The sequence below is a fragment of the Candoia aspera genome, chromosome 3, assembly GCF_035149785.1.
Source record: "Candoia aspera isolate rCanAsp1 chromosome 3, rCanAsp1.hap2, whole genome shotgun sequence".
Classification (NCBI taxonomy): Eukaryota; Metazoa; Chordata; class Lepidosauria; order Squamata; family Boidae; genus Candoia; species Candoia aspera.
The window spans coordinates 185,343,538-185,365,509 of NC_086155.1; the positions used below are offsets into that span (position 1 = coordinate 185,343,538).

Genomic DNA, 21,972 nt, shown 5'->3' on the forward strand with positions numbered 1-21,972 from the left:
AAGTCTTCTCAAAATTGGATTTAAGAGAAGCCTATTTTCGCATTCGCATAAGGGAAGGGGACGAGTGGAAAACGGCGTTTAACTGTCCTCTCGGGGCTTTTCAGTACAAAGTCTTACCCTTTGGTTTGTCGGGGGCACCTGGGGTTTTTATGCAACTTATCAATGAGGTCTTGCATGACCACCTGTTCAAGGGAGTACTGGTGTATTTGGACGATGTATTGATTTATACTGAAACCATGTCAGAACATATTCACTTGGTGCGTCAGGTGCTTGCTAAATTGAGAAAAGCAGAGTTGTATGCTAAACTGTCCAAATGTGCCTTCCATCAATCACAAATTGATTATCTGGGATATAGAATTTCCGCTAAGGGCATTGAAATGGACCTTGCCAAAGTGGAAGCTATTATAACATGGGAGCCTCCACGTACCAGGAGACAATTACAAAGTTTCCTTGGATTCGCCAATTTCTATCGGGCATTTGCCCAAAATTTTGCTGAAATTGCCCTCCCCCTTACTGAACTGTTGAAAACTAAAGCGCAGGGGGATACGCGGCGTTCAAAAAACCCAGGAGCGCTCCTTAAATGGACTCCAACCTGTCAACAGGCGTTCGAAGCGCTCAAACAAATATTCACTACCGAACCAATTTTGCAGCATCCAGACCCTACCAAACCTTTCGTAGTACAAGTGGATGCTCCTGATTTCTCCGTTGGAGCACTACTACTTCAATCAGACCAGTCAGGCACCTTAAAACCCTGTGCATACCTCTCTCGCAAATTCACCGAAACAGAGAGACGGTGGCATGTTTGCGAAAAAGAGGCTTTTGCTGTAAAAACTGCTTTAGAGACTTGGCGCCACTTATTAGAGGGGGCTTCAAACCCTTTTGAAGTCTGGACTGACCATAAGAACCTGGAAGCACTAAGCACCAGTCGTAAACTCAGCCCCAAACAACTTCGCTGGGCTGAGTTTTTCAGCCGTTTTGACTTCACCCTTAAATTCATACCAGGCAGGAAAAACTTTTTAGCTGATGCGCTCTCCCGCTGACCCCAAGATGCTGGCCCAGGGCCAACAGTCCAAGGTATGGTCTGGACCGAAAAGCAATTGAGTTTGGCAGCGGTGATGCGCAGTCAGGCGCGAGCGCATCAAACGCCACCTCCAGCCACCCCGCCTCCCAGCCGCTCACCCCGCTTGCCAATTCCATCGGATTTGCAACAACAGTTGCTGCTCCACCTTAAAAACGATACTTGGTTACAAACACATCAAAACATTGTAACGTTCACTGACGGTTTTGCCTGGCGCAACGATCGTCTCTATGTGCCTGACGTTTTGCAAAAGACAATCCTCCAGCGCTGCCACGATGACAAGTTGGCTGGGCATTTCGGATATCTAAAAACACTCCACCTAGTTCGGCAGCAATTTTGGTGGCCAACGTTACTTAAAGACCTTAAAGCCTATGTCATGGCATGCCCTGTTTGTGCAGCTACAAAGCGCAAAACAGGCAAGCCTCAAGGTCTCCTTCAACCCGTTGCCACTCCATCCGTCCCCTGGCAGGACATCTCCATGGACTTTATCGTTGACCTACCCCCCAGTCAACGAAAAACCGTCATTTGGGTGGTCAAAGATTTTTTCTCAAAACAAGCCCATTTCATCCCATGCGCCTCTATTCCCACCGTGCAACAGCTGGCATGCCTCTTCCTCGTTCACGTGTACCGCCTTCACAGTATCCCCGCCCGTTTGGTGAGTGACAGAGGCACACAATTTACGTCACAATTTTGGCGGGCATTTTTGAAACTGCTGGGCACCAAACAAGCCCTGTCCACCGCGTGGCATCCGGAGACGGACGGCTCTACTGAGGCAGTTAATTCTACTCTTGAGCAATATCTGCGAGCTTTTGTCAATTACCAACAGGACAACTGGGTCGACCTACTCCCTTTTGCTGAAGTCGCTTATAACAATGCCGTACATCAGAGCACTGGCCAAGTTCCCTTTAAGGCTGTCTTCGGCCGAGACTTCGTTCCAATTCCTGAACTCCCGCACCCGCAACCCTTACCTGCCTCCCTCACTGACTGGGCTGACTCTCTCAAAGACTCCTGGCTAAACATTCAGCAAGCTCTCCTCCATGCCCAAACCACTTACAAACGACATGCTGATGCTAAACGCTCCCCTGAACCTGCTTTCGCTGTAGGGGATAAAGTCTATTTGTCAACCAAATTCATCAAATCACCACAACCTTCAAAGAAGCTTGGCCCTAAGTTTGTGGGTCCTTTTTCTATTGTGGCACAAATTAACCCTGTTACTTTTAAACTCGATTTGCCCCACAACCTCAAACGTTTACATCCTGTTTTCCATTGCAGTTTGCTCAAGCCCTACCTGCCGTCGGACCGCTGGCATCCCCAACCGGTTCCACCACCTCCTCTCATGATTGATAACCAGCAACACTTCGAGGTTTCGGAGATCCTGGACTCTCGTCGCCAGCGTTCCACTTTGCAGTACCTTGTTCGCTGGAAACATTTCCCTCATCCTGAATGGGTTGCTGCCCCCGATGTGCACTCGCCTCGTCTGCTTACACGCTTTCACTCTGCTTACCCGGACAAGCCCGCTCCTTAGCATTATTTTGGGGGGGGGGGCAATATGTCATGTTTCCCATTTCAATGTTCTGTTAACATTGTAACATTTCACATGTCAAGTCATTTTCCGTGTCCATTCGCTTCGCTCGATCAGGGTTTTTCCATTCCTGCGCTATCCTTTGTTTTGGGGCTTTGGAATGTATGTTTGGGTTTGCAATCTTGTTCAAGGTTACTTTCCCAGGCGTGTGTAACGGTTCCTAGCACCTGGGAGGGGGTGCGTACTGACGGGTGCTTGGGGCAGGACTGGCTTGCAGGCAAGGCTTTTAAGTTTGTATTTGGCGTGCTTTTGCTCATTCTCAGCTTTCTCTGTATTTGCATACTATTCCTTTAATAAATCAGTTATCTTTAAGCCCGAGCTTGTGAGACTGAGTATTTGGGATTAGGCAACCATTACAATACCACTGGGCATTAAAAAGGCATTGGTTTAACCATTCCTTAAGTGGCCAGGCCTGAATCTGACAAAATAGAACAATTAATGCCCTTTCTCTAACCTTCCTTTTTTGAGAAAGGCTATTGACAGTTGCCGAGGGCTCTGGAGGATATGGATTATTTGGACCCAGGGCAGGCTAGGTTCAGACTTGGGCAAGGGATGAAACTTCATTGGTTACTCTCATGGATGATCTTTGGTGGGGCAAAGATGGAGGTGGCACAACCATACTTATTCTCCTAGCTCTCTCAGTATTGTCGATCACAGTATTCTCCTGGACTGCCTGTGAGGTTGGGAGTTGGAGGCCTGGTGTTATGGGAGTTTATTTATTCACTAGATTTGTATGGTTGCCCATCTCACATAAGTGATACTGGGTGGCTAACACAACAAAAAAATTGGTGCAATAACAAGACAGGATAAATAACAAACATAAAACAAGAGAAAAATGACTACCAACAACAAATTTATTCAATTCATGCGCTCAGCCCACTCCTGACCCCCATGCCTCAGAGAAAAACCAGGACTTTGTGAAAGACCAACAGGATTGGGCTATTCTAATCTCAGGGGGAATGTTTTCCAGAAAGCAAGTGCTGCTACAGAAAAGGTAGTTCCTGTTTCCCATCAGATAAAGCTCTAAGGCTCTATAAAGCTTAAGGCCTGGGTATCTTGGGGACACCCCCCCTTTTCCAATAGTTTCCTCCTGTCCTGCCCAGATAATTAGGAAGCACCTGCTGAGGGTCCCTATTTACCAGGAGGTATGGCATGAGGGGGCCTGACAGTGGACATTCTCAGTTGTAGCCCTCGTTCTCTGGAACAGCTTGACGCCCAAAGTGTGTACAGCCTCCCATGGCCTTCAGGAAGCAGGTGAAAACATGGATCTTCTCGGGGGCTTTTGAGATTGTCATATCACAATGCCACTTTTATAATTCTACAATTTGCAATTTGTATTTTAGTTATTTCATTAATTTTCCTGATTTATATCCTATTTTTATACTTCAAAATATATGTTTATATACGTTTAAACTCCATAAGCCACCTGGAGTCCAGCTGGGTTTCAGGCAGTCAGGCAAATTTTACAAATAAATAAACAGCTTCTCCGTTTTTGTTTTGATGTATTTGAAATAAATCTTGAATAGTTTAGAGGAAGAGTTCCGAAGAGTAAATTGGCTCCTGTGGTGTGAGGATTGTTTCATGCTTGCAGTTATCTTGTGCAGCTTTGCCTCATTAAAGTCCTGGTAGAAATGCCGTCCTGTATATTTCCTGGCATTGATTTCTTTGGCAATGTGGAAGGGCTCTTTTGAACGTGGGTGAATATTCTGTAATGCCTGGACTGTGTGAATTTTTAGTGCTTTTTTGATGTTGTCCTATCATGTGCTGATTAAATTTTTTGATCAGTCTGGGCAGCTCTGCTGCCATAAGAAAAAGGGAGGGAGCAAGAGTGTCCACAGGGTAGACTGGCAGAGCTTCAATTACACTGTTGTGATTGCTATGTTGACTTTTTTGACCATACCATGTGGACATCCCTGAGATAGCTTAATCTATCAGCATAGCTGTTGATTGGGTAATTATTTTCTTTTAATACCATCATGTCTCTGTTTTCATGCTCTGTTCCATTAGAAGAAACACAAATGTCACAACTGTTCACACAAAGGACCCCCAATTCAAGAGCACATCATCTGTCAAGACAGATCTGTTATGGGTCCCACACTGCTGCATAGTATTTTGGATTCTAGCACACATACATTAGACTGTTGTTTATTTGTTTAGTCGCTTCCGACTCTTTGTGACTTCATGGACCAGCCCACGCCAGAGCTTCCTGTCGGTCGTCAACACCCCCAGCTCCCCCAGGGACGAATCCGTCACCTCTAGAACATCATCTATCCATCTTGCCCTTGGTCGGCCCCTCTTCCTTTTGCCCTCCACTCTCCCTAGCATCAGCATCTTCTCCAGGGTGTCCTGTCTTCTCATGATGTGGCCAAAGTATTTCAGTTTTGCCTTTAATATCGTTCCCTCAAGTGAGCAGTCTGGCTTTATTTCCTGGAGGATGGTCTGGTTTGACCTTCTTGCAGTCCAAGGCACTCTCAGAATTCTCCTCCAACACCACAGTTCCAAAGCATCTATCTTCCTTCTCTCAGCCTTCCTTATGGTCTGGCTCTCGCAGCCATATGTTACTATGGGGAACACCATTGCTTTAACTATGCGGACCTTTGTTGTCAGTGTGATGTCTCTGCTTAGACCAGCTTTCCCCAATTTGTGCCCTCTTCAGGCATTATTTCTTGATTTCTTTAATAACTGATGTATTGTTTCAGACATCAAAGGCATCTCAGTGTTTTAAGTGTTATGCTCCCAGCTCCTTATTTATTAATTTTCACGTATACTGGTTATCATTGGTTTCAAACCCAGAGCAAGCATCGGCCCAGTTGTAAATTCAGCCCTTACATAAAGAGAAGTATGGATATATGATTCTGCATCTGCAAAACTTGTTCTGGGTTAATACTCTCAACTTCATTAATTTTTAATATGTTTTTATATGTTTGCATCTCAATAAATACAGAAACCGCTGGTTTTGGCATGGCATGGCAATGCCTCTAAAGCAGTGCTTCTCAACCTCGGCAACTTCAAGATGCCTGGACTTCAATTCCCAGAATTTCCAAGGTTGAGAAGCACTGCTCTAAAGCATCTGATAAAAGGTCCCTATGCTGAGAGGCATGCATACATTAATTTCTGTTTCTGCTTCTCCCAAAAGCCTCTTGTATATAATCCCATTTACAGTATATAATGGAATAATGGCTGGAAGCAAGACTGCATCTTTATCATTCTAAGATTTGTTAGAAAGGTTGGTTTAGGTCATTTCTGATCTGCTCCTTAATCCAGGAATCAAAGATGGAGGATTTTGCTGGACTGGACAAAGCAACAATCAGTCTCCCAAACAGGCCACCTTTTACTTGTCCTGAGAAGTGGAAGGGAGGGTGGGAGGGAGATGACCCTGTCCAAAAACATTCAAGCAGCAGGTTCAGGTTATCTCTGTCCAATCATTGTCACTGCAATGAATTCTGAACATGTAACTGAAGCCCAAGAGTTTATTCAAGGAGATGACTACATTGATTTTATTTGGAATTCTCTTGGTGTGTATTATTCTTGCCTTCCCTTTTTCTGTTTTTCCCTTTTCCCCAATAAACTGCTTTTTATATTTAATACTGGTTTTGTTGGCTTAATGAAGGAATTTCTCATTAAAATCTTCCCCATGTACAAGACTGCACAGTTACAGTCTTGTGTTTCAGGATTCATACAAGGTTTGCTAAGGTCTGGATTTCTGGATTTTGGACAAGAGGACCCAAAGCAACTTCATTTCTCTTTCCTAAGGTTGGTCTGAAGGGAGAAGTCCTTGTTAGAAGGGCTAAGAACTCCCCAGCTGGGCAGAATAGGGAGTATCAGGAGGCCTGGGAGAAGGGTTTCATCAGTGAGGCTTTAAATTATCCCCTCTCCTGTAACAATATGAGAATGATTATGTGATGTAATGATGATGATGGTGATTATGATGCTGACAATGATGGGGATGATGATAATAGAAGTAAATATAATAATAGGATAATAGTTAAAATGGGGATCCCTTAGAGGAAGTCATCCATCTGTATTTTTATTTAATGTTATTACAAGTCTAGCAATATCAGTGAAAAATCAGTGGTGGAGAAGATGGAAATTGTGGAACCCACTCCCAATGGATACATGAATTGTCAGAGGGAGACTGAAAGCATACATGCCACAACCACTTAATAAGGGACAATTACTTTCTGTATTAACCTTGGACTCTCCATCTCCATATTCCAAGTCTGATAGTGAAAAATCTACATATGAATTCCTACCCAGAGCTTCAAGCTGGGATTTGCTTTTGAAATTCTCTCTCCACCCCCCACCCTCCCAAAGTATAGTAGATTTCAAGTCCTTTTACATGCCCAGGGAGATTGAAAGGCTCCCTGCTGGTTTTGGAGTGTCAGTCTAGTATGAAACTCCTGAACTGAAATTCATATGCAAATTTGACACTATCAGAGTTGGGTGGAATAGAGACTGGGACTGACTAGTTCACAGCCAAAGGTAATTGTTCCCTTGTTAGGTATTCATGTACACTAATAATCTTTCTTTCCTTATTCATTATTGGTTGGCAGTGGGTCACATCCATTCTGAAGGAATCTTTTACCCTTTTGCTGGCTCTTGTTTGCCTTGTAATAGTATTTTGCACTGCCTGGCCCCATTCTATCATTATTCTCTGCTCTTTCTCTCTTGGTATCTGTCTATTTCACATGCAGTTGGATAAGGCAGATCTCTTATGCCACAATGCATTGGCTAGGTTCAGTTTTATAATGCTCCAATTCTCATTGATGCTTTTGCTGCTGCCCTTCTGATGAATTACTATATTTATTTTATTTTCTATTTCATATGCCCAGTCATGGAGATATCTGCAGAAGTAACAAAGTTAGCTAAAACAATAAAACCAAATAAAAGCAACAGCTATCTATCTATCTATCTATCTATCTATCTATCTATCTATCTATCATCTATCTATCAGATATCAGAAATCAGAAATCAGAAATCAGAATAAAGATTATAAATGCTGCTATGTAGGATAATGTAGACGCTCAAAATTGAAACTGATTACAAAAATTCCTGAAAGACAAATGTCTTATATCTTGGCACTGAAATTATATCAGAGTGGGTGGTAGTAGGCCTCCCTGGCCTGGGGAGGGCATTCTACAAGAAGGGCCCCGCAAATGGAAAGGCCATCTCACTGAAAGCCAATTGCCTATTGATAGAAGCACAAAGAGAAGGGCCTTTGATAATGATTGAAGTACCTTGGCAGATACATCTAGGAGTTCTTTGAGATACTTTGGCTCCAAGCCTTTTAATACCTTAAAGATCAGGACTAACACTGAGTTAGGTCTAGAAATTGATTGGCATTCAGAGCAGCTGACATAGTACTGATGTTACATAATTGTAGCCTCAGTTAGTAACTCTGCAGTTTTATTTTGGACTACTGATGTTTCTGAACTGGTTGAAAAGATAACCTCATGTACAACCCATTGCAGTGATCCAAATTAGAGTTTAACAGACCATGCATTCCATTTAGGCTGTCCCAGCCCCAAAAGACTGCTTATGATTCCAGAGATCACAGTGGATCCAAGAGCATCTGCAAGCAGAGTACCTGTGGGTAGACTCTTCCAGAAGGGGCAGGCCACCCACCAGCACACCTCTATCTTCTTGGACTGAGATTTAATTTATTGGCTCTTGTGCAGTTCAGCCATTGATCATGGATGGACCTTGAAATATTAAGCAATGTAATGTGGCAAAATTAGCTTTGAAATTATCAACTCCATTGCCTTGCAGTAAGGATGCTTGAAAAGAGAGTAAGGAAGAAGAGTGATACATGCTTTTACATATATCTGTGTACTCAGGCTGTTTAAAATGCTTGTAAACTATTTTGGGAGGATGTTTATCCTGAAAGATGGGTTATGAATTATAATCAATATTATAGAAATATTACAATATATTTTAATATTATATTGTTATTTATTAGAATATTTTATTCAAATTGTTTTTTTTTTAATTTAAAACGCTTGTACGGTCAACCATCTTATATGTCACAACTTTGGGCAGCTCACTAAAACATAATGAAATCAAATGAAACAATAAAAGATAACAGCCAAAAGAGCTGGAAGCCAGTGCTGGTTGGGCAGCAGTAGTGTAATATAGGCAAACCTAGGGGTGCCTAACACTGCTTGTACCACCACAATCTGGACTAATTGTAATTTCTGGATGGTCTTCAAGGGCAGCCCCATGTAGAGTGCATTGCAGCAATCCAGATGGGAAGAGAACAAGGCATGAGTGACTGTGAGCAAGGCCTCCTCATCCAGGAATGGGCACAATCAGTGCACAAGATGAATCTGGGCAAAGACCCCCTTAGACATGGTTGCCACCTGTTCTTCAAGCAGAAGCCATGAGTCCAGGAAGATCCCCAAATTGTGCACCAGCTCTGTCTGAGGAAGTGATACCCATCAAGTGTCAGAGATGACATCACCAATTCCAGGGTGGGGGGCAAAAACCCAAAGTCACTCTGTCTTGCTAAGGTTAGGTCAGAGCCAGTTCTTCCCCATCCAGACCTCACAGCTTCCAGGTACTAGGTAAGCACCTAAACTGCATTGCCTGCCCAGTGAGGGATGGAGATATATACCCTGTATCATCAGCATACAGATGATACTGCACCTCGTGCTGTTGAATGACCTCATATAGATCTTAAAGATACTGGACAAAAATTATCCAACACAATAGTCCAAGGATAGCCACTTGAGAAGAGGTGCACCACTGCCTCCTTCAAGGCAGGCGGCACCACCCATCCTGCAATGAGGCATTAACCACCACTTGGACCCAACCATATGCATCCTCCCAGGAGGCCTTGACCAACCTGAAGGGGCATGGGTCCAGAACACAGGTGGCCAAACTTACAGCTACGAGGTCCCTTTCCACTTCCTTAGAATCAGCTGGTTCAAACTCTTGCCAGATATCCAAGCTCAGATTTTTCTTGATCACTTCCAAAGGACCTGCCAGCCAGAGTCCAACTCCAAGCAAAGTCAAGCTACTCTATCTGACAGATGCTGAGAATATTCCTCACAGCAACCCTGCAAAGGTTCCCTGGCCCCTCCTTACCCAGGAGGGACCTGATCACCCAAGCAGGGCTGCCGGATGACTATCTGTGGATACAGTAACAGTGAAGAAGTAAGCTCACTTTGCTGCTCTTATCACTAAATGTAAGTCCTAATAAAGACTCTTACCTGTACCCAGTCAGGTTTGTTCTTCATCTTTTGCCAGCTGCACTTTAGGCATCTTGTATCACTTCATCTTCTGGGGCTCTAGTGAACCAAATTGCTCTATGGGACCTGCAACCACAGAGAGTCCACATAGGCACAATAGGGTCCAGGGTCCCCACCATGTGCTCATTCCAAGCAGTGACCCCAGGCTCAGCCAAACTATGTGCCAGAGCTTTGGGAAGAACCCCAGGTTCCCTCTGAAACTTCATTGGATCTATCAGTCTCTTGGGGTGGAACGGGACCCCACCTCCTTCAGTGGGGGATGGCCACAGAGAACTCCATGGCCAAAAGGGCATGATCTGCTCATTACCAGGACTGATATTAATATCCCCCAACCCCACATCACCACCCCACTGCCCCAAGACAAGAATCAGAACTAACATGTGGGCTCTCTTCTGAGGCCATGAATAAGTTGGACCATGTCCATGGTGGCCAGTCCAGTTAGGGACTCCCTAGTGACTTCTGACTCTGGGCCCAACAAAGGCAGGTTGAAGTCCCCCAGGACCATCAGCCTGACCACAGAGTTGAAGAGCTCTGAACAGCAGGGACATTGCTACTTTGCTGGGACTAAGGTAAACAAGCAGCAGTCCCAACTCATCCTTATGGCTCAACCTCACAGAGAGTCTCACATCTAGCTATGTCTGGGGCAGGGTCTTGAAAGGCCACCAGAGATGCCTGGATGACAACAAAATCCAAGAAGGCGTATCTCCAAGAGGGGAACACCCCCACACACCCAATCAGGTTTTGGTGATAAGACAGGTTGGCCCTCTCATCCACGATCAGGTTGGATGAAGTGAGTTTTATTGCAGGCTGACCTAGCATTAAGAAGCAGCAGCCAGAGTCCACAGGCACCAAAGCTCTGGAGAGCTCCAAAGCCTGGGGCTGAGCTCAGGGGGCCAGAACATGGTATTGGTTCTACCAAGGCTGCCTTCCCCGTGGGCAGCCTGCCCCCTGGCTCCCACCATATCTCCCCATGCCCATCACCACCGCAATACTTCCCTCTGCCCTTTCCCCCCTCGCCACATCCAACTCTTCCCCTCAAATCAAGGAAACCCATCCAAATAACCACAGAAAAACATGGAGAGGCCAGCCCTAACCTGGTTACTGATGCCAGCAACTGGCAATGCCTCCCGCCATAAGCTTTGCTAGGTGCATATCATTTGAGGGGAATGGGAGAACAGGCAAAAGGCTTATCTTTTTTTCGACAGAGTGCATAATTCCTAATATGTGGAACATCCTGACTAGGAACTATGGGAATTGTAATTGTAATTTCCAATCTAATGTTCTATATTAGGAAAGTTTGTGCACAAGGTTTGAGCTGTTTTGGGCAGTCCTGAGGTCAGCAATAAACTTCACTTGATATGACTTACATCCAGCCCATTTTAACAGGAAACCTGATTTAAAAAAAAAAAGTGTATGAGCCCCAAGTTTTAAGTTAACAGATACGAGCTGCAAAGAACCGGGCGACCACTAAAGGGCAGCCAGGAGTGTTTTGTTTCTGTCTCCATCCGGACTTTGCAACCCAGACTTGGTAGCCCTGCCCGAGTCTAAACTGCAATCAAAAATCTTTTTACGGGACACGACTAATTCTCAGCGTACTCAAACGGGATTCTCTTTCCCTTGGATTTATTGATGAATGAACTGACATCACAGGAATTACAGAATGGGGTAGGCAGCTTTTCAGGGCGGAAGTTGTACACAGAGTACTGGCTTAGCCTCAGTATGCACACGATTTCGGTCCCGCATGCCCCCTCGATCCCTGAGAAGGATCGTTCCGCGCCGCCCTGCAGAAAAGGAAAAGATCGAAAATCGGGGAGCTAACAGGAAGTGAAAAGTAGCTCCTTCTGTAGACGGGGCAGGGCTAGGGGTTGCTTTAGTGGGACCGGACGCTGGGAAGGGGAGGCGGGAGTCCTCACCGCTTAATCCTGGAAAGATCGGCGGGAGAAAGGACTTTGAACTCGGATTTCTTTCCGTGTGGTGGCTGGAGATGGAGGAAGGTGAGGTTTGTGCGCGCGCGTTGTGTCTCCCTTTTCATTCCACCCCGGGCCAGCCGGAGAGCCGGGAGTGTGGGGTGGTCAGTCGGTAGTGGAAAGAAAGAGGAAAGCGCTGGAGATTTGCGCTAGAAGGAGGCCGTTCAAATGCAAAGAGCATTTTGGGAATGGGCAAGTCTACGGGGTTATTGGCATTAGAGCTAGGAGAATGACCGAGGGAAGATGACATTTCTAAAAATCATTTCTCATATGTTACAAATAAATAAGGTTAGCAGTAACTTCAGCCTCTCCCTTTTGCAAATAACTTCCAAGCGTCAGGAAATCTCTTTGATGCCGGTAACCAACCGATCTGTTCGTTTTCTGAGCTGCCGTGCAGGTAAAGCTGCGTGGAAAGCAGAGCAGAGTGGAAAATGAATGGCAGAGGTGCACATACCAAATGTACCTGCAAATGTACGAAGTCATTCTGTCTCTATATGGAACTTGTGCTTCTGTCTACCGGGAAATGCAGCCTTTTGTGTGGAAAAGGTGAAGCATGCAGTGGATCTCTTATGCCTCGGGAATACATATGTGAAATCCCTCTCAAAAATACTGTTTCATTGATTATAACTACATTCACAATCTTAGGGCTGTATGGATTAATATGAAAATACTATATAAAAAAATAGAAACGTTTCCATTCAGCTCAGTGCTACATTTATATGTGTGCATATTTACGTGGAAATACTTCTTTTCTCAGCTGTACCTCCCTGTTAATCGTTCCATTATATGGCAGTTAAAGTTTTTAAAAGCTTCCACTGTACCAATGAAAGGGATATTTTCCTGCAAAACAAATAAACAAAAACAAATTGGTCTCTGGGGGTATGTGAATTCAAAGTATGGGTGTGTTCAAACTTGCCCTCAAAACTTTCCTTCTGTATATATCAACTGGCTTTTTTTCACATTACAGAAGAAATACTGAGAAGGAGATGCTGTGGCTCATTGGGGAGCCTTCATCAGCTTGTCTCTCCTAGTGGTCTGATATTCCCTATGTCTGTCTTATTCTTTCAATTAATCTTTCAAGCCATATGGCACAGACGTTACTTAGTAAGCTGTTCATTCATTCCTTGAACTGAACGGTTTTGTCGTGCATTGTTTGTTACAAGGAAAGTTCTTTAGGTAGGAACGTGGGTTCATTCTAAGTGTAGATCATCATAATTTTTTCTATTGCTGAAATGCAACAGAAGAGCTCTGTATCTGCTGTAATCTCAAATGTGATGGGTTTCTTTAGTCAAAGTTTAAAATTTCTCTGGTATGTCAGATTTATCCGATGAAGCAAAGTCTAGCCATTCATTTCTGAGTGTCCTTCAGAGGAGCGCATTTGATATTTTGGGACACCAGAAGGCGCATATGCACGTGCGCGCACAGACACACACCCTCGTCTGCACTTGTGTGTGTTATTTCCCAGCCTTTGACATCTGTGGGGCCGGTTACACTGGAATTGTTACTCTTGAAACTCAAATGGACTGCATTACTCTCATTTGAAATAGCCCAAAGAATTTGTTTTGAGCAACTTCACTGAAACTCTTATGATTAAAGATATTTCCAAGATATATTCCAAAACTAAAGCAAGAAGGAAAACAAAGGGGGTGGGGAGGGAGAAGTTAGGATTCAGCTGCCATGGGGTATCATCACAAATCATTTGCATTGAACATCTTTCTGCTTCTCATTCATAACACAGGAGATACTAACTGCTAAAAGAAAATACACATTTTCCTTTCTATAGCTGAACACTTCGTAATATCTTCAACTTTGTACAGTGTGATGTAACTACATCAGGTTTATTTAGTTCTGGGACTATTTCCTGCTCAAGGATTAATGTATTGTTGTTAGATAGCTGCTTGATATACCAATTCAGCTTTCAGAATGTTGCTTTTACAGTTCTGCATCTACTGGTAGACCCTTGGATGAGTTACAACAGAAGAACAACGATTTCTAACCCTCAGTTACTTAACAATAACAGAACTGTCATATATCTGATTATATGTTAGCTGCACCATACTGGCTGGGTTCAGAAGCTGCGCTGAGCTATCATGTGGTTTATTTAATTTTTGTTGTTATGGTTCAGAAACTCTAGTTTATGCCTTAGCATGTTGCATGAACAGTTGTGCTTATTGACTAAACATGGCATAAGGTGCAACCTACTCACTGACATTACGAGTCACTGTAGTATTCTGAAATGAGTGAGGGTATTATTTTTGTTTGTGGCAATGAGTTTCTGGAGTTCTTGGGCTTTAGTCTGCTGGATCAGGCCAAGATTTAGAGTCCTCTAATACAGCTTTAGCAGTGACAAACCAGGTGTCCTTTGGAAGCTTGCTAGCAGAGCATTAATATGTTATTATAACATGCAGCTGTCTATCACAGTATCTGATACATCGAGGTATTTTGTCTGTGGACATGGACATTCCATTGAACCATTATGGGCAATGACTAATTGCTTCTCGTTTCCCCTACTTCTGAAATAAATAAACAAACAAACCTAACTAGATTACAGAGTGAAAAATCTCAGATCTGTTTTTAGCACTTACCTTGCTTGACTTTTCTTTCTTTTTTTTTTTAGGTTTTTTATCCCACTTTTATTATTTTTATAAATAACTCAAGGCGGGGAACCTAATACTCTAATACTAATACTAATACTAATATTACCTAATACTCCCTCCTCCTCCTATTTTCCCCACAACAAGAACCCTGTGAGGTGAGTTGGGCTGAGAGAGAGGGACTGGCCCAAAGTCTCCCAGCCAGCTTTCATGCCTAAAGTGGGACTAGAACTCACAGTCTCCTGGTTTCTAGCCTGGAGCCTTAATCACTAGACCAAACTGGCTCTGTTTGATAAATATCCTCAATATACACTCAATATACTCAATATACTCTTTGCTCAATATCCTCAAGAATGAAAACAATTTTTTCTTTGTTTTTTTGTAGAGCAGTATCAGATTAAACAGAAACAGCATGTGTGTATATTATGATAACAGTTCACAGGCTTGCAAAACCATTGTGTGCAGTAGTTTTGCCAGCTTCTCTGTGTTTGATATACAATATGGACCTTGTAATGTTTTCAGTTTTCTTTTTTCTGCCATCTGTAGGAAATTCAAGGAGAAGGGTTAACTTGGTCTTCCCAATCAGGAAATAAGTTCACAAGTGGGACATGCATTAGAATGTTCTGCTGTGGAATGCAATGCTTCCTGTTCAAGATTCCATTTACTCTGATTCTTCTATTCTAGTGTTCAGGTTTCTACCTGACAGCATTCTTTGACTGCTAAGCACACTTAGTCCTCACTAGACTGTTCCTCTTTACTTCCCATCTCAAACTCATGTTTATATTTCTGCAAATCTTGGCGTTCCTGATACCTTTCTTTTGTGCTCAGAGGAGGGCTTTTTAGCTCTATGAGCAAGGAATAGCAAAGGCAAAAGTAGGCTATGAGAATTAAAAAGAACAATACTCTTTAAATGGTTTTGTGTTTTGTTTTTTTCTTAAATCTTTTGTTTTTTTCTGGTGGCTATAGATGATTCCAGATAGTGTCATATCAGTAGCAGAGCACCGATGCTAATTCATTGCATGAAGAAACAAGAAAGAATCTAGATCCATCTTTGAGTGGCCATATATGCATTTATGAATGAAAATAAACATAGTGAGAGGCTGAACCTGAATTCTTTGTTTGGAAATGTACCTATCTGTTGTCCCTTAACCCCTGAAAATGCTAAGGTGATAGAGACCATCCTGGGAACAGGATAGAGCAGTGTTTCTCAACCTTGGCAACTGGAAGAAGCCAGCTTTGCTGGCTGGGGAATTCTGGGAATTGAAGTCCACACATCTTCCAGTTGCCAAGGTTGAGAAACACTGGGATAAAGGGAGTAGTGGTGAACAATTTTGCCCATTTATTTTCTGATAGAATAGCCATGATATGACTGACCACACCCAGTATGGCAGCCATTTTATGACAGTGTCTGTGTCATGTTCTTAATCTTCCAAATGTGCCCACCAGCCCAGAGGATGAAGCGCCACTCTTTATGGTGAATGTGACCATGGGAATCATTCTCCTTAGGTAGTTTTCTTTCAGTTGGAGGTATTTCTGATAGAATTTGGAAGACAGGGGAAAATCAGCTTGGGGGAAAACTGGCAGTAATTGTTGGTGGATGTGCAGAGTGCTGGAAAGCATTTGGCGCGAGAGATTAAAAAAAAGACACCAGGCATTTCAGCAAAAATAGTTGTATTCATGCAAAACAGAGAAAATAGTTTTCTCCTCCAGTGTCGCGTCGCGCGACCAGTCCTTCGCCCTTCGGTCTATGGGATTCCCTGGGGGGGAATGAGCCAACGATTCCCTCGCAAGGGTGAGGTCGAAAAAACAACGGTAGGTACAGGATTCTTTTGTGGTGAGAGACGCTACATCTCAGGAGGATGCTGGTACTGCCTCCTGTGTGCCACGCCCCCACCTCCTTTTATTCAGCAGTTCTATCAGGGCGGGGGAGTGAGTACAAAGAGAATAGGGAAATACAAGTCATGCCCTTATAAGGGAATATACAGCATTCTGAGGCTACGTGAGAGACGTGCAATCTAGCTGTGCAGTAATGGAGTCAGGTTCGTCACATTTCTACCTTTTTTATTTAATTTGTCCTCCCCTCAGAGGGTCTGAGTCGGGGAGCCAGGGACTCTTCAGTCCAAGGAGACCCATCCCAGCGTCCTCTTCCGGGGGGTAGTGTGACTGGGGGTCCTTGTCCATTTCCGATTCACTATCAGAGGACCATCCCAAGAGTGGTGTTTTCTCCATACCTACAGCAGTGACCAGGTGTTGAACAGCAAGCTTTGTCTCGGATACCTCTGAGTCCAATGTATGAAGTCTCTGCTTTAAGAAGCGGAGAACGCGACCCAGCACACAGGGGCCTATGGTGCATACGAGAATCAATAACAGGAGGGGCCCCAACAGAGTGGACAGCAGTGTGGTTAGCCACGGAGAAATGCTAAACATATTTTGATACCATGACATGGATTGTTGGCGCTCCAATTCCCTTGTTTTTAAACGGGAATCGAGCTCTTTCATAGAGTCCAATACTACTCCTGAGTTGTCGGCATAAAAACAGCAGTCTTCCTTTAGAGCAACACACAGTCCCCCTTGTCTGAGGAACAGAAGGTCGAGACCCCTACGATTTTGCAAAACCACTTCGGATAGAGAGGTAAGGGAATCTTGTAGCGCCACAATAGATTGTTCGATGGCGCGAAGGTCAGTGTCAATGATAGCACTAAGGTGACGCAGGTTCTGATCATTGACAACAAGGGCTGACACACCGGTGGCGGCTCCGGCCGCACCTAAGCCCAGTAGGACTGATAAAGTTACAGCAGTCACTACTTCGCGCTTAGCTTTGAGGGGGTAATGAGGGGGCTCTAGGATGGAGATAAGTTCATCAGGGGAATAGATGGAGATTTTGGGGAGTAGGAGCACCTGAATACAAAAGGCGTTAGTTCGTAACAAAGTATCACCATATACACATGCGGTGAGGCCAGAAGAACATGCCCAAACAGAGTTGTTCCCAGGGATAAAGTATTGCCCTGTCAATCGGGCAGAGATATTATCAGAGGTAGTGTAGAGTACACCGTAGCCACCATGGCCGGTGTAACCGTTGATGTTCAAGCGATTTTTTGGAAGATAGAGGGCACAGTGATCATGAGAAGAATTAAGGCAATATTGAGTATAGTTAGCAGGAACACGGCCAAGGCAGCAGCCCTGCCCTATTATAGAGGTGATAGTCAACGTGGTGTTTTGCCAGCGGCAGGAGGAGGCTGAGGTAGAGTTTCGGATAGGGTCAGGAGAACCGACTGCTTCATAGAATGGTGGAGAAGAAGACAAACAAAGCCAACATCGAGATGTGTTAGAAGCGGTGTGGACAAGGGAAAAGGAGGAGTTAAGAAGAGAGACAAGGGGTTTTTTTTGTTTGTTGAGGGGTTTAAGAAAGGTGGAGTGAATGTCGTCGGCATTGGGCCCAACAGGTGGGGACTGAGGGAGAGTGACCTGTCGTTGAATGTAGAATATGTTGCCATAATGAAACCCGGGCCATGTGCCATACACACGACCTCCCCATTTTACACCTGAGTCCCAGGCATTCCCCTGAGCTTTTCCTGCAGCAGTGAATTGTACAATAACCGGATTACATCTATTCCAAGCCCAGGGTCCTGCCGCACCCTTTCTGCCTGCGGTGCATCTAATGTCCTTTCTCAACCGAGTGAGAGTGATGTAATCAGTCTTATATGGAGGGGTCCAGTCGATGTAGCCGGTGGAAACGCAGGACCAAGATTTGCAAAAGTAATCTGCTAAGCCTCCGCAGTCGTGCACGTGATCAGGGCTGGTGTCATGTCCTGGGCACACGTACAGGGGATAGCTTTTAATGGCGGAGTGGCTGGGCTCTGGGGTGCCGTCCAGCCTCCTGTAGGCTGTCACTCCTAGAAGCATTTCTGCAAAGTCAAAATACAGGTTAGGAAAACAAGATATAATTGGGCTATAACAGGAGGAGGTATTCAGGGCCTGACCCAAGGCATCGCGGATTGTCCAGGTGATACTGTAAGGGCGATGCGATTCCTGGGCGTCGGATGCCAGCAGGCGTCGTCCCTGCCAACGGGCGGGCTCAGGAAGGGAGAGTTGAAACAAGGTGAGCGTAAGGCGAGATGAGGTGGCGAACCCCTTAATTAATTTTGTTATTTCACAGTGATATTGTCCTAGATCGGTCAACTGTACGTTGGTGATAGCAAGGGTAGTTTGGCGAAAGTGATAAGTGATGGAATAGGAATCGCCATCTTGGAGAAGGGTGTTGTTGCGGAACCAGCGCCAGAAGGTGCCTTTTCTTTTGATGGGAGAGCGTTGAAGACATTCCATGGCGTTGGACGCTGAGCTGCGGCCGATGGTGGCAGGGTAGCGTAAACGATGGGTTCGAATGAGAGAGGTTGTTTTAGGGTTCGTTGTGAGGGGAGCAGAGATGGAAGAGAGATAACAGAGAAGGAGGATCAAGGAGGTGCTTGTCAGGAGGCTGCCCATGATACGGCCGGATACAGCGAGCAGGAACCCAGAGCACTCGATCAGGAAGTTGCACAGCAGCGTAGCCTTTTCCCCAGGTGACGAGTTGCGCAGGGCCTTTCCACTCAGGGCTGGGCAGTTGCCTAAAATAAACAAGGGGACGGGAAGAGGGAACTACTGGCTTAGAGAAGTGTCGAGATGCGGCCGTAGCAGGGGGGGTACCGGTAAGATTAAGGAAATTTAAGGTAAACAAGGTGAGATTAAGGAGATTTTGTAACATCGGGAGGCTCGGGGGGCCTAAGGCCTTTTTCCCCGTTTGCCGATCAAGGGCATTCTTTAGGGTCTGGTTAGCCCTTTCCACAATAGCCTGACCTTGGCTGTTGAATGGTATACCGAATCTGTGGGTAATGGACCACTTACGGCAAAACTCAGCAAAGGGAGTGCTGACGTAAGCAGGGCCATTGTCAGTTTTCAAAGTTTTGGGACATCCCGATGTGACGAAAGTGCGAATACAATGATTGATTACGTTTTTCGTGGCTTCTCCTCTTTGCAAAGTTGCCAGGATGAATCCCGAATAAGTATCCACAGATACATGGATATACTTCCAAGGTGCAAAAGAGGGATAATGAGTGACATCCATCTGCCATGTGTCACAAGCTTGGACACCCCTGGGATTAACTCCCTCAGGGATGCACTTTGCCTGCAAACTGCAGGTTGGACATTGTTGAAGAATGGCGGTAGCTTCTTGATATGTAATGCCAAATTGGCGCACCAAGGCCTTTTTATTTTGGTGGAAATAAGCATGGCTGTCCCCTGCTAAAAGCTGCGGAGGAAGAGGGGAAGAGGCCATAATTTTGCAAGCCTCATCTGCCATGTGGTTGCCTTCGGACAGGAAACCGGGTAGCTGTTGGTGGCTTCTAATATGCGCTACAAACAAAGGGGATGTTCTGTCCTTCAGGAGAGTTTGAAGCTGCAAAAAAAGCGTCATGAGAGAGGGGGGGGTAACAGGGGAAATATATGCATCAAACATGGCCACAGCCATTTGAGTGACATACATACTATCTAATATAACATTCAAAGGCTGTTCTGGGAAAAGAGACAAGGCTAACAGAAAAGCGGCTAACTCAGCCTGTTGGGCGGATGCTTGTGGGGCTGTTAGGCGTTTTTGCCATTTGCGATTATTTTGCCATATGCAAGCCCCTATGGTTTTGGAGCCGTCTGTAAAAACAGTGAGGGCTTCCTTGAGTGGCTGCTGAACGAACGGTGAGGTTAGTGTGAAGGGTACTGTTCGCAACAGTTGCAATCGAGGATCAGGGGGAAGATGGCATGACACCTGGCCACACCAGTCCTCCAAGGCATCCTGCAATGCAGTGGAGTTTTGTAGGAGGGGTTCCCATTGAGTAACCTTAAGGGGAATGTACAGGGTGGAAACATCCAGTCCCATTAGGGCTCTAATCCTCTTCCGGCCTTTCTCAACAAGAGAGGCCATTTGTGCTGCTCTGGTGATGATGGATGTCTTAGGTGTGTGTGGCAAGTGTAGCCATTCTAAAATATGTAGATGTTTTTTATCAGACGTTTGGACAATGATGGCAGTCAGTAATTGATGTGTTGAAAGAATGGCAAGAGAGGGTGGTTTGTCAGTGAGCGCACGGTCCACCCATTGGGTCGTAAGGGCGGCATTAACCTGTTGTAGGGCATGCAATTGTTGTTCTGTAAGGTACACCTTGTCAGCTGGATTTGTCAAACCCACTAACGCTTGGAATAAAGGTGATAACATGGGTGTAGTTAAAGCGAGGTATGCGCGGGCCCAGTTAATGACCCCCAGACATTGTTGTAATTGGACCAAAGTGGTCGGCTGGGGAAGCGTGAGCATAGGTAGAAGTGGGGCAGCCGTGGAGGCTAAAACTTTGTGGCCTAGATATTGCATTGGGTAACGAGACTGGACCTTTTCTGGTGCAACGTGCAACCCTGCCGTTGCTAGGGTGGCTAAAAGAGTAGGAAAAGTTTTTTGAACTGTCCCTTTCGGGCCCTCAGCAGCGACTAAAATGTCATCCATATAATGATACACAAGAAAATGCGGAAATTGGGATCTATAGGGTTGCAATGCTTTATCAACAAAAAATTGGCACATTGTGGGTGAGTTCAACATGCCTTGTGGGAGGACCTTCCACTGGTACCGAGCAGTAGGCTTTGAATTGTTGAGCTCCGGTACCGTAAATGCGAAAATAATTCTGTCCTTTTGTGCCAAAGGTATGGAAAAAAAACAATCCTTGAGGTCTATTACAATGAGGTCGTGCCCTTCCGGAATCAAGTTGGGGTTGGGAAGTCCACACTGCAGAGGTCCCATGGGCTGAAGGATGGTGTTGATAGCCCTAAGATCCTGTAGGAGGCGCCATTTGCCAGACTTCTTTTTGATGACAAATACCGGAGTATTGTATGGGCTGGTGGAGGTTTCGATATGGCCTTCAATTAACTGCTGCTGGACCAGGATATGTAAGGCGTCCAGTTTCTCTTTGGTGAGTGGCCATTGATCAACCCATACCGGCACAGAGGTTTTGAGAGAGAGAGAGAGAGACCCTAAAGGGTCCTGCAAAGCCATTAGGGAAGTTGAATAAAAGCGTGGAACTGTGAAAGCAAGTCACGGCCCCATAGGTTGCAGTGCAAAGGCAGGATATAAGGCTTTAGATAAGCTGTAATATTAGAATGAGCAGTCGCAGCAGAAAGCCAATGAGAGCTGACCTTAGCGGCCTGTGCTCCGCCTACTCCTTGCACCGAGGAGGCTTCGGCGAGAGGCCAGGAAGAGGGCCATTCAGCGGAACGAATGACAGAGACGTCGGCGCCGGTGTCAATCAAGCCTTCGAAAGAGCGACCATTTAGTGTGACAAGGAGGGTGGGTTTAGAGGTTTGGACTGGTTGCTGCAAGGCAAACAATGATGGCATGTCAGGAGAAGGGAGAAGTATGAGCGTGGCGACAACTGTTCCTTTATCTAAGGAAAAGCACCTATCTCCCACACCTGCCAGAGCAATTTGTGTCAAATCT

The 21,972-nt window shown here is 45.1% G+C and overlaps 1 protein-coding gene across 2 annotated transcripts in view; it reads left to right on the plus strand.

The window, feature by feature from the left end:
• Positions 1–11,714: 11,714 nt before the first annotated feature.
• DPY19L4 (dpy-19 like 4) overlaps positions 11,715–21,972 on the plus strand; it is a 38,964-nt gene continuing 28,706 nt past the window's right edge. For both annotated transcript variants that reach the window (XM_063299507.1, XM_063299508.1), the window contains exon 1: positions 11,715–11,904. In XM_063299507.1, coding sequence (XP_063155577.1) covers positions 11,895–11,904 — 10 coding nt within the window. In that variant the 5' untranslated portion in view covers positions 11,715–11,894. The remainder of the gene's footprint in view (positions 11,905–21,972) is intronic.